General features: G+C 51.8%; 2 protein-coding genes across 3 annotated transcripts in view; one reads left to right on the top strand and one right to left on the bottom strand.

The window, feature by feature from the left end:
- The window catches only part of SLC25A26 (solute carrier family 25 member 26), a 102,415-nt gene extending 90,762 nt beyond the window's left edge, over positions 1 to 11,653 (top strand). Inside the window, exons 7-10 of one of the 2 annotated variants that reach the window (XR_009247315.1) lie at positions 5,244 to 5,308; positions 6,209 to 6,282; positions 9,941 to 10,091; positions 11,480 to 11,653. Coding sequence is in view for 1 of the 2 variants with exons in the window: in XM_058678396.1 (XP_058534379.1) it covers positions 5,244 to 5,308; positions 6,209 to 6,282; positions 9,941 to 10,058 (257 nt within the window). In the remaining variant the exon portion in view is untranslated. The remainder of the gene's footprint in view (positions 1 to 5,243; positions 5,309 to 6,208; positions 6,283 to 9,940; positions 10,092 to 11,479) is intronic. The other variant, XM_058678396.1, reaches the window with a different exon arrangement.
- A 767-nt stretch (positions 11,654 to 12,420) lies between these two features.
- Positions 12,421 to 14,877, bottom strand: part of LRIG1 (leucine rich repeats and immunoglobulin like domains 1) — a 116,533-nt gene continuing 114,076 nt past the window's right edge. The window contains exons 17-18 of the mRNA XM_036497456.2: positions 13,219 to 13,365; positions 12,421 to 12,804 (exon numbers count right to left, since the gene is read on the bottom strand). Coding sequence (XP_036353349.2) covers positions 12,494 to 12,804; positions 13,219 to 13,365 — 458 coding nt within the window. The 3' untranslated portion in view covers positions 12,421 to 12,493. The remainder of the gene's footprint in view (positions 12,805 to 13,218; positions 13,366 to 14,877) is intronic.

Below are 14,877 nucleotides of genomic sequence, written 5' to 3'. Positions count from 1 at the left end.
CAACATTGTGTTATCCATCGCTGAGTCTCAGGAGTTTCCCGGTGAGAAGTCAGATTCATTAAAGAATTTAGAAAGTGATACCCTTTTAAACCCTAAGGGAGGAGGAGGTTTTGTTATTAGAGTTAAAGGTAAATTGGAATTGCAGTGGAAACAAAGTGGAAGTTTGCTGTGTAATTTCAAGCTCTTAACTGACCCGGGAAGCTCCAAATGACAGAAGGGTGGCTTTAGGTCATAAATAGAAAACAGTTCTTCTCAAATTTGTTTAATGGTTGTTGGGCTGGGGCTTTTGATTGCAGTGTTTGGGAAAATAGAAAACACACATCCTTCATTATATAAACCTCTCTGATTTAAAGAACTGATAAAAGTAAAAATCTTACCCCTGGACGTCCAACTGCCCAGGCTGGTAAGGATCGATAATTGTTTCTACCCAACACGTGGCCATGTAATTGTTCTCTGTGGTTAAGGCACAGGTGGTTCTGATTAATTTCCCAGAAATCAGAAATCCTTACTCCCCAGGCCCTTGGAGCAGGTCGCCTTTACGTTGACTCCCTCTTGGGCCTTGGGGTTCAAGTGCACATTTTGGAAATGTGGATAAATGCCGTGCCTTGAAAGTTAATAGTACTCAGAAATTGACTATATGCTGAGGTAAGAAGTGTATATTCTCTGGTTCCATTCCTTAAATATTGGATCTGAAGATATGCTTTTTAAGAGTAGTATGTTATAGGCACTATGCGCTTAGATTTGTCAGGAGTGCGAGGAGGAAAGTGTCTGCCATGCAGGTGCATTCTGGCAGGGAGCCGTCATCCAGACCTTCACACAGCACCGTCTAGGCTGCTGGGGCTTGTGAAGGAAGGGAAGTGTCTGAAGCCACACTGGCAAGTGCGGGCTAGGTGCCTGACAAGATTGGCAAGTCTCACGTGAAGACCTGTGGTGTGGCGTCAGCCATCACTGTGACAGGGTCAGTGCTCAGCCACCTGTACACCCGGACACCTGTCTCACTAAGAACCTTGAACCACCCGCACCCAGGAAGGAAAAGCTCTTAGGACAACTCACTCATATTCTCATGTGCTTTGAAAGACTCAGAGTAATGAAGTTACTGGGCGCAATGGTCTGCTCTGATAGGCTGTAGATAGAAAAAAGTCTTCATTACAGTTCTCTCTCTCTTTTTTGTTTTTCAGCTGAGCTTCACCTGTTAGTGAAAGTGTTTGCCCAAGGTCTGCCAAAAATAGGTGGTCAGTAGAACTATACATTTTTAGCACGTGACAGATACATGGCTTGTTTCTGTCCCTTTTTGCTTTGTAGTTTCTTGTGGCACAAATGTTAGTCCTGAAGAACAAGGTTCCTGTTTTAAAGCATTTCTGAAGGGCAAACATCATTTGAAAATGCTCCAGGTGGTGAAAAAGCAGTGTTACTCTCAGAGCCGCTCGCAGCACCGTGTGCGACACGGTCCGGAGTCACGGGCACGCCTTGCAGCACGTGCAGCCCCTGCTCGCTCACCCGCTGCCCTGTGCTGCGCCAAAGGCACTGAGAAAGCTCGCTGCTAAGGCAGCACCCAGAGTTCTCATGCCCGTGTGCGGTTCCAAGGGTGCGTTGGCCACATCGTCACCCCAGGGCCCTTCTCCGGGCCCTCCAGAGGCCACTCCTCTCCTGTGCCTGTGTCATCAGCACCTTGGCACAGATCTCCACAGTGTCTCTGGAGATGGGAGGTGTTGATGGCTAGTCATGCTTAGAAATGCTCTTGGCTTCTGGTCAGGGGTTAAACCTGGGGGAAAAGGACTTTGCCAACTTCCTCAATTGAGGTTAACTTCCAGACATAAAACCTGAAGACCTAATGGAGTCTGCATAGTTAGCACTTCCGCTACTATTGTGACACTTTTGTTTTAACAGTGCCAGTTAATAAGTGCCTTGTTAAAGTCTGTAGGAAAGAAGAACAGGAGAGTGACTTCACCCTCCCCCAGGGCTCGAAAGTCTGAAATAGGGTTAAGGATTATTTGGGTAGCAAATGAGAAAGGCCAGCCTGGTGTTAAGAACACACCGGGCAGCGGCAGCTGTGGCATTCCTGTCAGGAAGTGTGGCTGCTCCTGGGGTGCCTCTGTGCAGCCTGCATGGGAGAGGGGTACCAGGGTGTCCCCCATTCCTCTAGCACTGCTTGGGATCCTGGAGCCCGGAGGCACAGGCACGGCAGGCAGCCGGTGCACTGGCGCTCCAGAGCTGAGCCCTTGCTCCGGGGCAAGGCATCTGCCCTTGTTGCCCCAGGAAGCGGGAGGTGGAGTCTGGCCTCCCCAGAGTGTGGGCCTGGAAAGCAGCTGGCCTGACATTCAGTGAAAATCTCGCTCCAATGGAGACCTTCGGCAACCCGAAGCCACCCGTAGTTGCTGTACCGAGTCATTTCCTGTCTCCCATGTTAGTGTGTGCTTTGTATTTATGACCAGTAGCTTACAGCTCCCTGAGGGCAAATGTGGAAAATAACCACATTGTAACTGCAAGTCCAGGGCCCCTCCGCCTGCCCATTTTGACAAGTTACTCTAGTTCATCATCTTCACAAACCCTTCTTGGAGCCATTTAAAAAAAAAAGATTGATTTATTTATTTGAAAGTGGAGGGCTTGTTCACTTCCTGAGTGGCTGTAATGGCGCAGGCCAGGTGAAAGCGCAGAACCTGGAGCCCCACCCACATCTCCCTCATGGGTGGCAGGGCCCTCACCAGCTACCTCCCCAGGGGCATTAGGGGGAGGATTGGCAGCAGAGAATAGCCAAGACTCAGACTGGGGCTCATAAAGGATGTTTGTGTTGCACAGTGTGGCTCAGCCTGCTGTGCCAAAGCCTGGCCCCCTTCTTACAGCCTTATGGAGAGCATTGCACGGTCTTTGAGCTGAAGAAATCCTTGTGTTTGAAGAGACTCAAGCTGACTCAGGTGCACGTGCTTCTGTCCTTAGCCTTTTGTGCTGGTACTTTCGTGAAAACTAAATCTGTAAGAGAATAATGGCAGGCACTCAAAGGTAAACTTTACTCATGGCCGAGAGGACTTGGATTAGTTTTCAAATGTATTAGATGTCCTCTGTCAACCATTAGGTCTGTGGAATTTCTGTGGGGGTAGTTTACGTACATTTTCTTTTTTTTTTTTTAAGATTTATTTTATTTTTATTACAAAGTCAGATATACTGAGAGGAGGAGAGATAGAGGAAGTGGAGCTGCCGGGATTAGAACCAGCGGCCATATGGGATCAAGGTGAGGACCTTAGCCACTAGGCCACGCTGCCGAGCCCAGTTTACGTACATTTTCAAGCAGTCGAGCCAGTGTTGGCAGCCAGATAGATGTGAATTTGCCTTTCTTTGAAGCTACATCAGAGTCGTCAGAGAGTGGAAAGTCCAAACGCACAGGACTTGGCTCCATTCTAACCGTGTGGGCCTGGGCATAAGTTAATCTGTAGGACAGCAAAAGTTAATTCTAGAGAACACAGTCACTGAGAGAGCTGGCCAGTTCTGAAGGAAGCACCCACAGATGCCAGCTTCAGCCCCTCCTGCCTAGAAGATGTTGAAATTTTTACTTTGGAAATACTACAGACACCTGTCCAGGGTACTCAGTAAGCAGCTTGGAATGCCCACTGGTGTCCTGGTTAGAGACGAAGGAGAGTCATAGTTCTCCCTGTCGAGAACAGAACTGCTTACTCGGAGCAGTGCTGTGGACCCAGCGGAACTGGAGACATTTGGCATGGACTCCCCACTGCCTGTATTCTGGATCTGTCTTCTTTGTGTATGTGAGAAAGCTGAGGCCACTAGAAAGCCAGTGGTCAGGAGCCCAGGTCTGGGGCTTAGTATCAGTTTGCACGGTGAGGAGCCGTTTGTGCACCTGTAGGCTTGCTGTCCCCGGGGGCATGTGAGAATAAGGATCTGTCTGATGAGATGCGTTCACAGCAGCGAGGATTCCACCTGAGGCCAGCCAGCCGGAGCAGCTTTGCGTGCTGTTTCTGGCCAGACCCTGTTGGACCTGCTGCCAGTGGAGTAAACAAAACCAAATACATGATGTTTAGAGTGGGAAGCTTGAGATATTACTAGGTTGTTGCTTTTCCCTTTTCTTTCCAAGGATTCTTTCTAAAGATGGATGTGAACCTTTCCTGGGTCCTTTCCTATAACTAAAATAATACTTACTCTTGTAGGGCACGTTATTTGGTTTATGAAAGTTAGAAGAGTAGGCTTTCAGGGCCAGGGCCATGACATTTTAAAATTTTAGCAAGTCAATTTCAGGTAAGATTTGAAGTTAGGACAAAGTGTTTTCTGTTTTATAAATTTATACTCCAAAATTGGTTAAAACAAGGTGATTCTAATACACATGGCTCGGTTAAGGTGACCTTCATGGGAAACTAGAACTGGCACACGGGAAGTGTGAGGTGCGCCTTTGAGAAAGCCAGCGGGTCCTGAGTCACCTGTCTGTCACGGCCCCACTCGGAGGGCAGCCCGCACGCTCTCTGAGCCTCCCGCACACTCCCAAGCTCCACTCAGTCCCCGAAGCCTTGATGGCCTTGGTGTTTAAAAGGTAGCTTTGTGTGTGTTAAATAAAATATGGACACCACACACTGGTTTACATGAACAAAAAAGGTCATTCAATTTTTTCCGTAGTTATCAACCCTCTTTTTAAAGGACAGTTGGCAACGCCGGCATGTAGATACAGAGAAGTGAGGGGAACATGCGGAAGGAGGGGGTGGGGAGAAGGCCTGTGGAAGCAAGGTTGTGGAAGAGAGCTTCAAAGGGAGAAAACGCGAACTGCCCCATCAAAAGGAGCCTGTGACCTCTGGCCGGTTTTGCTGTGGTAAGCAGAAGAACCCAGCCCTTTGTCACACACACCCTGTGTGGTGCTCGGGACTCATCCAGTTAGCTGTGCACGGAGCAGAAATGGTGCATTCCTCCTGCAGGGAACGCACAGTGATCCCAGAGTGGCAGGGATTGGCTGAGGACTCGGGGCTGCGTGCCACCCACAGTGAGGCATGTGTCCCATAAAAGCCAGAGAGATGATAGGGCCTCGTGCTTCTCCCTGAGAGGGTCAAGGTTACACTGCACCTCTTACATTTGGAGCTCTCCTTCATTGTCAGAGATGGAGTGAGGGGCAGAGTGCATCAAGCAAGCAGTTCCTGGATCAGGAAGGTAGATGTGAAGAAGTGATTGGGCCACTTAGGAGTTATCAAGGAAAAATAAAATGTTAGCACCCGGTGAACAAGCTCTCACTTGACTGTTGGGTCTCCCACACACAGGTGCATGCGCAGCCGCAGTCACCACACCTCTGGATGTGGCAAAGACACGGATTATGTTGGCAAAGGTAAGGGGTAACGTCATGGCATGTGGGCGCAATGGACAGTTCTGTATGTTGCATTGGGACTTGAGGATGCTCTAGGGGGCTACAGTGTTGCAGCCCCTCGCTGGGACAGTACCTGGTGCCTCCTACTGAGCCGTTAATACAACTGACACTGACAGAACAGTACCCCTGTCACGCCATGCCCACAAGTCTGGCATCTGGCCTCTCAATCCACTTTCACCTACTTTTTTATGCACACAGGGCTGCAAGGGCCTCTGCCTTGTGATAGTATTCAGAATAGTTTGTTGCTGTTGTTGTTTGGGGGGTGGAGGTGAGAGCTCTGAGGCCACAGTTTGATGAGCTTCATGCCATCTGCAAGGCATCCACATCATGGTAGGCTGTCCCTGGCCAAGTTAAAACAGATGCCAGAATAGATACATTTTATTAATGATCATAAAGAAAAATAGTTAAAAAGCTGGAAAGTTCAAAGAATGCCATACACATAACTCTCTGGACTGAGCCAAAGAAAGGGCACAGTCCAGGCAGAATTCCCGTGCGCAGGGTAGTAGACGGAAGAGTGTCAGCCTCATTTCAAATTGCACATGGCTGTTTGGTCAGTGTTCATCACCGAGGCGAGCGTCCTAGTGTCCCCTCTATGTGGATGGCTCTCTTCATCCTCAGGGCGTTCCATGCTGCTTGCAGCCTTTGGCCTGGGTTGGACACAGCTGAGTTCCATCAAGCAGCTTCTCCAGGAGCTGGGGGCCAGGTCCCTGCTAGCCACACACTGCCAGCGAACACTGAGTCTCAAGGCGCCCCACAGTCCACCTGAAACCGTGGCCCAGGCAGGGGTGCTAGGGACCCGGCTCGCACATGGGGAGTTTGGCAAGGTAACAGCTGTCCCTGTCCCTTTGCTGTCTCCTGCAGGCTGGCTCCAGCATGGCCAGTGGGAACGTGCTCTCTGCCCTGCACGGTGTCTGGCGGTCCCAGGGCTTGGCAGGGTAAGGAGCCAAGGAAATGTGCACCCGCCTGTCCTCTCGTGCCTGCCTCTTCCTCCTGGGCCTGACACCAGATGAGCATGTCTGCTTTCCTGTGCGTATGTTCTCATCCAGTGTCTGTGCCATCTGCGGTGTTACGTTTGCTGTTGCATGTATGAGAGGGTGGGGCTCAAATGGACAGTGTTCCGGGCCACCGTCAGCAGCCTGGGCCATCCTAAAGTTGGAAGGCAGGCACGTATCCAGGCTGCAGCACTGACAAGCAAGACCTGGGTTACATAGTGTAGCAGTGCCAGTAAGTGAGGGTGGCACTGGTCGAAGGCGGCCTTGCCGGTTTCATACTTCTGTTAGTAACAGCTTACAGCGTGCTGGGGTATGGGGCTCCTCAGCTGCAGGTCATTTGAGAAGTATTATTTAGTGGTATTAATCAAGTGCCACGAACTTGTAGCTTCTAGGCCTGAAAACACTGTCAGTTATTCCTCCATTGCTTTAGCAGAGCTGTCTGGGAGCACTGAGCAGAGTTGTGTGCCGGAGCCTGCGGTAGCTGCTGTGGCGCCCCAGAGACCAGCGCGGCAGCACCAGCTCCTGCTCCCAGGGCTGAGCGAGCCCTTCTCGGGGTTCTTCATGCACACGCCAATCTTAATTCAGCTGTTTGTTGTTCCAGGGAACACGTGGCAGGTAGCAGAGGGCCCAGGCACGGTTCTGACGAGCTTTCTGTACGAATCCTCCATGAAGGGAGGGACAAGGGTGGCTCATGCTGTCCGCCTGAGGAGCAGCACAGTTCTGAGGCCAGGGCAGGGCAGGCTGGTAGCTGACAGGCCCTGCTCTGATGGGTGGCCCATGCCTTGGGAGGAGTCCGAGCCGGCGTGTTTATTCTGCCTCCAGACCCACACTGACCAGAGAGAACAAGGAGCTAGGAAGAACTTGAGTGGCAGGTTCAAGGTCGGTGCATGTTTCCTGTGGTGCCTGGGCCACGTACAGCTGGTGGCAGTGGAGGCTTTTTAGATCATAAAGTCAAACTGCCACGTGTCAACCTTATCTTCCAGTCGTGGTAGGCTGTGTGGCAGCTGTTGGTCAAAGCTCTGTGGTTGGCTCAACCCTACAGGGCGGGATAGGGTCTTGGCGTGTCTGCCTCTCTGGAAAAAATATTGGTGAGGTAGCATCACTGGCAAAACCATGGCCCTGAAAAAGCCTGTAGGGAAGGATCTATTGTGATTAAAAACAAGTCTTCCCAGCTCACTTGTGGCGCATCCTTGACTCAAAGTACTTAACATCAGGATTCTGGCTCTCAAGCGGTGCTGGCTCAAGCAGCGCGTTAGCACTTTTTTGTTTTCTGAAAGTCTTGGGCTGTACTTGATGAATACAATGTAGTGCTTGGCTAAGCATTCTAGGCAGCCAAGGTTGCCACTTAGAAACAAATAAGTTTTAATTAGCCCCCTCCTTAATGTGATAAAAGGTAACAGTCTGACAGTAAGACAGTAATAGAAAAACCAGAGGCAGTCCTGCTCCCATGTGGAGGGGAGCTGCTCTGAGCTGTGGTCCCAGGCGTCCCAGCCCTCATGACACCTCGGCTGCCTCTCTGAGCACTCACGAGTTTACTGCTGTCCAAGTGTCGTAGCTGATCCCTTCTCCCAGCCGTGCCCCTCGTGGTACATCCCAGGGGTGCCCACTTTGCCATCCCATCCATGTTTTGGCCAGAAGCAGGTGCTCCAGGGCACTTTGCTCAATACAAGCACCATGTGGTCATTCACCCGCGTAGCTGCAGAGCAGATGGAAACCGTGTCAGTCTGGGCTTGCTTCTGCCTGCTGCCCTTCTGACAGTCTGCCGGCCTTTGATTTTCCAGACTCTGCCTCTGTACAGCAGCTGCTCTGCCACGAGGTCCCACTTAGCGCTCGGCCCGATGCTCAGTGCTTAGAACATTCTCAGTTGATCCCAGGGCACAGGGACACAGCCCTGCCCCACTGAGAAGTCTGTCTTGGGGCTTGACTGCTCACTTTGCAAGTGACTCTGAGGCTGTAATTACCTGCTTGGATTCAGTTGTCATCTAGGGAAACCATAAACGGCCTCCATCTGCCCTGCCTAAGAGTGGCAGCAAGAGCTCAGCGAAACCCTGGCTTTTAGAAATGAGACCAGTCCTACAGGCAGGTGAGTTTTGTGGCTCAGCTCAGCTCCTGCCTGCCTTTTATGCTCCTTTTGGACAGAGGCAGGGACCTCCAGCTGGGTTTTAGACCAGATCAAAGCAGGGGCCCCAAGCAGTCATTTTTGACTTTTGCCTTTTGCCTTCAGTACCCTCTTCATACAAGAGCAGTCGGCAAGATGCTGAGCTGAGCAGTTTTTTTCTTATTAAAAATATATTATGATATACTGTGGAATTTTTGATGGTGGTTTTTTAGATCAGAAAAAGAGGCTTTCCATGATGTAGAAGAGATGTATCTATTGGAAACGTGCCAGAGTGCACAACAGCAGCATGGGCCCCCTCCCCTCTGCAGGGTCGCTCTGCACAGGCACACAGTGACCTGGGCTGGGATGCAGGCAAGGGCCAGAGCCTTGGACAGCCAGGAGCTGAGGCTGCTGCGTGGGTGGCAGGAACCCAGGTATGTGAGCCCACTGTTGTCTCGCAGGGTCTGCATCAGCAAGAAGCTGGGATCCAGAACTGGCAAGATGTGTTACCCTGGAGACCGTGAGATGGGGTGGGGGTCACCTAACTGGCATCTCAGGGCAAGTGCCTGCTGTGGCTCTTACACTTCACATGTAGTTTTCACTGGGTGATTTAAATGCTGGGTTTTTCCTCCTAAGGACAAACCATTGGGCTGCTCCTAGCTGGGACAGCCTCCTGTTGTTTCAGACATGTAGTCACAGTGCACATGGGGCTGGAGGCCTTGTTGTCATGGCTGCTTTGTATATTCTAACATGTTGGTGTCTCTGGGGCCTCATCCTTGTCAGCTGCCCCATCTTGCCCCTCCAGCTTTCCACTGCTTCCTACCGACCAGACGTGTGTTATTTGTAGTCTCGGCTCAGCAGTGCAGCAGAGAACATCTCTGAACGCCTCTGTGCATGGCTTGGATCATGTCTGCAAGTGTGAGCGTGCGCCCAGCGATACTTTGTGGTGGGCTGAGCCTAGGTGTCAGTGCTGTTCCCTCCCCACCCTGGGCACCCCTACAGTGCTTAAACAGGCCAGGAAAAAGAACAGGCAATCCATGGAGACTGGTCACTGTATTGTGGGAGCCGCAGAGTTGGCCATGAACCCTCCCCGTCCCACTCAGGGACCACATGGGTCCTTGTAGCTGGGGGCCGGAGGGGGGGTGCTGGCCTGGCCTAGGAGTTAGCCCTCGGGCTCCTTTTTATGAAGACCATGTCATCGTTTCTTAGTAGAGAAGGGCCTACATGTTTTTCAAGGCAACTATTTTGGACAGAGTATGTATGTCCTTAACTCAGAGTGTTAACAAGTGAGCTGTCTGGTCTGTAGCCATTTAGCCAACAGCCAGCTGGTCTCAAACATCAACAAGTCTCCTTGGGAATGTAATTTAGTGCCCTTCTAAAAAGAAAAACATTTTCAGTGCTTTGTGTGGGCATATTGACCACGGGAAGCTAAGTTACACAAGCTGTGGTGTTAGAAGTTGCCCTTTCTGTACACACGTGTCCTGAACTCTTCTCTGTTCCCAGGTTATTTGCAGGCATCCTCCCTCGCGTGACAGCCGTAAGCCTAGGCGGCTTCATCTTCCTGGGGACTTATGACCAGATGCGCAGCCTACTGGGAGAAGTTGGCAGGAAGAACCCATGAAGAAGAGCCACTCCTGAGGAGGCAGTCTGCCAGGTGAGTAGCCAGTAGCTCGGCCACCTGACCAGCACAATGCTAGGGCCCCTTTGTTGAGCCTGCAGTGCTGAGCAGCTATCGGCTGCAGGGTCCCTGGCAGGCGGTTGAGAGGGGCAGCTGGCTCCGTGGCGGCGCCTTGAACAGTTTCCTCAGGCCCTCTCTAATAAACAAGCTTGGTAGTGCCAAGGCCAGTCCTTTCTGAGCGTCCAGCTGCTCTTTTTCATTTTGGGTACCACATGCTGGATTCAGCAGAAGACAAGATGCTTCTAATTTAAACAAAAAGGCTAGATTGGCAAAGGAAGTAGATTTGGGGCCAAAGTTGCCGTGTGTGTGTTTCTTCCTTGGGTTAATTCGCCTCACTGGAGGAGCCCAGCTTTGTTCAAGTACAGGTGTGCGGCAGGCATTGTGGCTGGACAGGCAGCCTGCTGCTCGGAATTACCCTCAGATTTCACCCAGAAAAACATGCGACTGTATCCTAAAGGAGGCAGCCAGGGTGCCGAGCGGTGAGTGACGGGACGTGAGCAGCTGCCGAGGGACTGGGCCTCAGTCCTGGGGGAAGCTAGGCCAGATCACACTGTGCTCCCCAAGTGGGGAGCCCTGTGTTCATGCAGCTTTGGGGTTGCACAGCCTGCCAGACACGTTCCATGTGGAGAGGGGCACACAGCAAAATTTCAGGAATCCAGCTGTGTCTGGAGGCTGGATTTTTTTTTCCCATTTTGGGGGGGAAAGGGATACTTTATGGCATGATGGCTGCATTTGTTAAGAGAATCTGTTTGGAACTAAGAAATACCAGTATGTAAAATAATGACTCCTGCCACATGTGTAACATTTATAAATGAACCTTTATTAAAGACACTTCAATGCCATTTGTTAGACACTTCAATATTTTACATGTTTTGCAATGTACATTGTACCAAAATTTCTATAAATAAATAGCTTTGTACATAAAAGTAATACTTCCTCTTTCACATTGCCTCTCAGAAGCAGCAGATTCACGTATTTTGTGGAAGTAAATTATTACATAGCTGTTGAACTACAGTTCTCAATGTGCTTACCTTTTGAAACAGTGATGACATCTGGCAGTAACTTAAGTATTTTGTCCCCTCTTTTAGCATCGAAGCTAAAGGCACTTGCTTTCTGAGTATTAAGGACCTTGTTCCAATGCAGTTTTCATTGATTTATAATACATTGGCACTCACAAGATGGTTAGCAACAGATCTCCAAAGTGCAAATATACCCAGAACCGAGGTCAAGGGCTAAATCTTGTATAGTCGGAGCCCAGTTCCACCTGCGTGAGGGAACAGTGGGCAGAGGCCTGCTCTGGATCCTCAGTAGAAACAGCAAGCCCTGAAAAGTAAGAACTATCTCCTTTTTCATTCTATTGGCAGAACTGACAATCCACAGGAACCAACGCCAGCAGCCTGGAAGACAGCCTCTAAAATAACTGTCGGGGCGCATGTGTTAGTAGGATGAACTTCCCAGAAGAGAGAGAGGCAGCACTTCCCTGTCTGACCAGCTGCTCGTGACAGGTCAGCCACTGTCCTTGGGCTCTGTCAAGAACGAACTGAAAACCTGAAACGCCAAAGTGCCCGTCCGCGAGGTGAATGCGCCCCCGCTGCGGGGAGCTCCCCACAGGTCGTCTGACTGCCGAGCAGCCACGTGCAACACAAACGCAAGTTCCCCTCCTTCCCACCCCACCCGCTCCTCGGAACAAAGGTGGTTTTAGCCTCTAAATTCCAGCCACGCGTTAAGGCACCAAAACTTGTCCCCCACCCTCTCCAACATTAAACAGCAACCTGATAGGAAAAATAATAGTGTCAAAACTGTGTAATTTTTTTGTTAACCATGCACTAAAGGTTAAAATAGCCTCTGTAAAAGATATATAATATATATGAAATCTCTGAAAACTCTTATGTACAATGGTATCAAATACTTTTTTCTGCCATTTGTACACAAATAGCCTCTTGCATGCTACCACTGGCAGTCCGTTCAGCCATGGCGCCTCCCTGTGGAAGCTGCACCTCTGCACACACCGCAGACACTTGCAGCCAGGCTTCCTCACAGCCTCTCCTCCCTCTGCCGGAGTCCTGCCATGACCAGAGCTGAGGTAGACCAAGCCTAGCTTCTCAGCCCCCTGCATTTTCCAGGGAGCTGTCCTGTGCGTGGCAAGGACTAGGGCCTCGAGTCACAGGCCAGGGGGACATGCCCGCAGGAACAAGGGCTGCAGCCACCGGCACAGCAGGAAATGCCAGGGTGGCTCCCGGGGCTGCGCTCAGCGCACACGACGGCTGCCCTTCGGCGGCATCCACTTCACACGACCTCACTAACGTCCCAGAAAGATCCTCTAGGCGAGAGGAGAGGCAGGTCAGAGCCTCCAGCCGCGCGGCTGCCTCGCACCCAGGCTAGCGGCTGCTTGCAGTACAAAGGTTACCTTTCCCGGCCAGAGGTGCCGCTGGCTGCTGTGTGGTTGTGGGCATTCTGTCATGGTTGCTGGGGTACAAGGACCCCCTGCAGTTGATGTGGGATCCATCAGCAGTCCCACCACCCGGAGGATGTGGAGAGTGTTCTCGGTCACTGTGGCTGGGCTCCGGGCTGCTCAGTGTACTTGGCTGCGTAGCGTCCCTGGCCACAGGCTGACACTGCAAGGCCTGGTCCTTGGAACAACTGTCCCCCGCAGAGCTGCGGTCACTGCACATGACCGCTCCACCGTGGTCTGAAGGACAGAGCCAAAGACTGGTGAGAACCATGGCTGCTGCTCTCCACCCCCACAGCAAGGCCTGGGGCACCAGCCGTCTACCCTGCTCTCCCAAAGGATGCTGACAGGACAGCGGCACTGAGATGACACCGGTACTGGTGTGCCCAGCATGGACAGCAGGATAACATTATTGAATCAGGTGCCATACTCTTCTGAACTACTCACAATATTCAATGCTTGCTGCTAAGCAAAGTGCCGTTCCGGCTTTCCACACCAGCACACACCATTCTGCACTTGACCTAGACACAGGTTAGAGCTGCTTGAGTGCACACTGACTACCACCCAGTTCTGAGGCAGGTAGAGTAAGGCATCTTCCTTCAGGAAGGGAGCCCAACCCCCATCCTGATTTCAAAAAGCAGCAGCCCTGCATACCCTGTGGAGGCAGGCCGGGAGGTCCATCTGCTTTTTCCAGCGTCTTCCACGGTTCTTTACTGTGCACAGCACAGAGCCTGGGCTGCCTGCACGCCACGCCGTGAACGTCCACCTCACGGAAGAGGCCCGGATCTCCCGGACAGACACCTGCGAAAGATCCACACCAGGTGAGAGCGAAAGGGCAGGGCCTCCAGCATCGTCTCACAAACGTGCTTTCTGGAAGGACCGACTGCTGTGCTAGCTGAGGGGATGGTATTTTTTTTTAAGATTCATTTATTTTACTACAAAGTCAGATATACAGAGAGGAGGAGAAACAGAGAGGAAGATCCTCCGTCCGATGATTCACTCCCCAAGTGAGCCGCAACGGCCGGTGCGCACCAAGCCGAAGCCGGGAACCAGGTGTCCCACATGGGTGCAGGGTCCCAATGCATTGGGCCATCCTCGACTGCTTTCCCAGAACACAAACACGGAGCACGGTGGGAAGTGCAGCAGCCGGGATTAGAACCGGCGCCCCTATGGGATCCCGGGGCTTTCAAGGCGAGGACCTTAGCCGCTAGGCCACGCCGCCGGGCCCTGAGAGTCAGTTCTTTCTTTGAACCTATATAGTTGTTAGCTGACTCACTAGAGGAACCAGTGAACCTCTTCCAGGTCTCCCATCTAAGGCTTTGGGCCATCCTCGACTTGACTGCTTTCCCAGAACACAAACACGGAACACGGTGGGAAGTGCAGCAGCCGGGATTAGAACCGGCGCCCCTATGGGATCCCGGGGCTTTCAAGGCGAGGACCTTAGCCGCTAGGCCACGCCGCCGGGCCCTGAGAGTCAGTTCTTTCTTTGAACCTATATAGTTGTTAGCTGACTCACTAGAGGAACCAGTGAACCTCTTCCAGGTCTCCCATCTAAGGCTTTGGGCCATCCTCGACTTGACTGCTTTCCCAGAACACAAACACGGAACACGGTGGGAAGTGCAGCAGCCGGGATTAGAACCGGCGCCCCTATGGGATCCCGGGGCTTTCAAGGCGAGGACCTTAGCCGCTAGGCCACGCCGCCGGGCCCTGAGAGTCAGTTCTTTCTTTGAACCTATATAGTTGTTAGCTGACTCACTAGAGGAACCAGTGAACCTCTTCCAGGTCTCCCATCTAAGGCTTTGGGCCATCCTCGACTTGACTGCTTTCCCAGAACACAAACACGGAACACGGTGGGAAGTGCAGCAGCCGGGATTAGAACCGGCGCCCCTATGGGATCCCGGAGCTTTCAAGGCGAGGACCTTAGCCACTAGGCCACGCCGCCGGGCCCGGATGGTATGTTTTTTCAAGCCGCCCTTCTCATAAGGAACAGCCCTGGCAGCACCGGACAAGCACCCAGGCGCTCCGTGCCTGAAGCTGAGCACTTCTGGCTGCTGCCCCCGGGGCTCATTCCTCAGTATCCCCAGAAGCTGTTCCCTGGGCTCCTAGGGACACCACCACACTTAGGCAAGCTTTTATCTATAAGAAACCCTATCTGTAATCTGTGTACATCCTCCATCAGCCCCCAGTACAGTGTGAACGCCAAATAGCTGTGACAGTACCATTCAGGCAATGAAGGTGCTTCCATGTTGGACTTCACTACTTGTACTTGCCTGAGTCTGCACACACAGGGGTTGGCCTCTTGACCTGGCACCG

This window comes from Ochotona princeps, chromosome 21, assembly GCF_030435755.1.
Source record: "Ochotona princeps isolate mOchPri1 chromosome 21, mOchPri1.hap1, whole genome shotgun sequence".
Taxonomy (NCBI): Eukaryota; Metazoa; Chordata; class Mammalia; order Lagomorpha; family Ochotonidae; genus Ochotona; species Ochotona princeps.
This window is presented reverse-complemented; position numbering and strand designations above follow the sequence as displayed.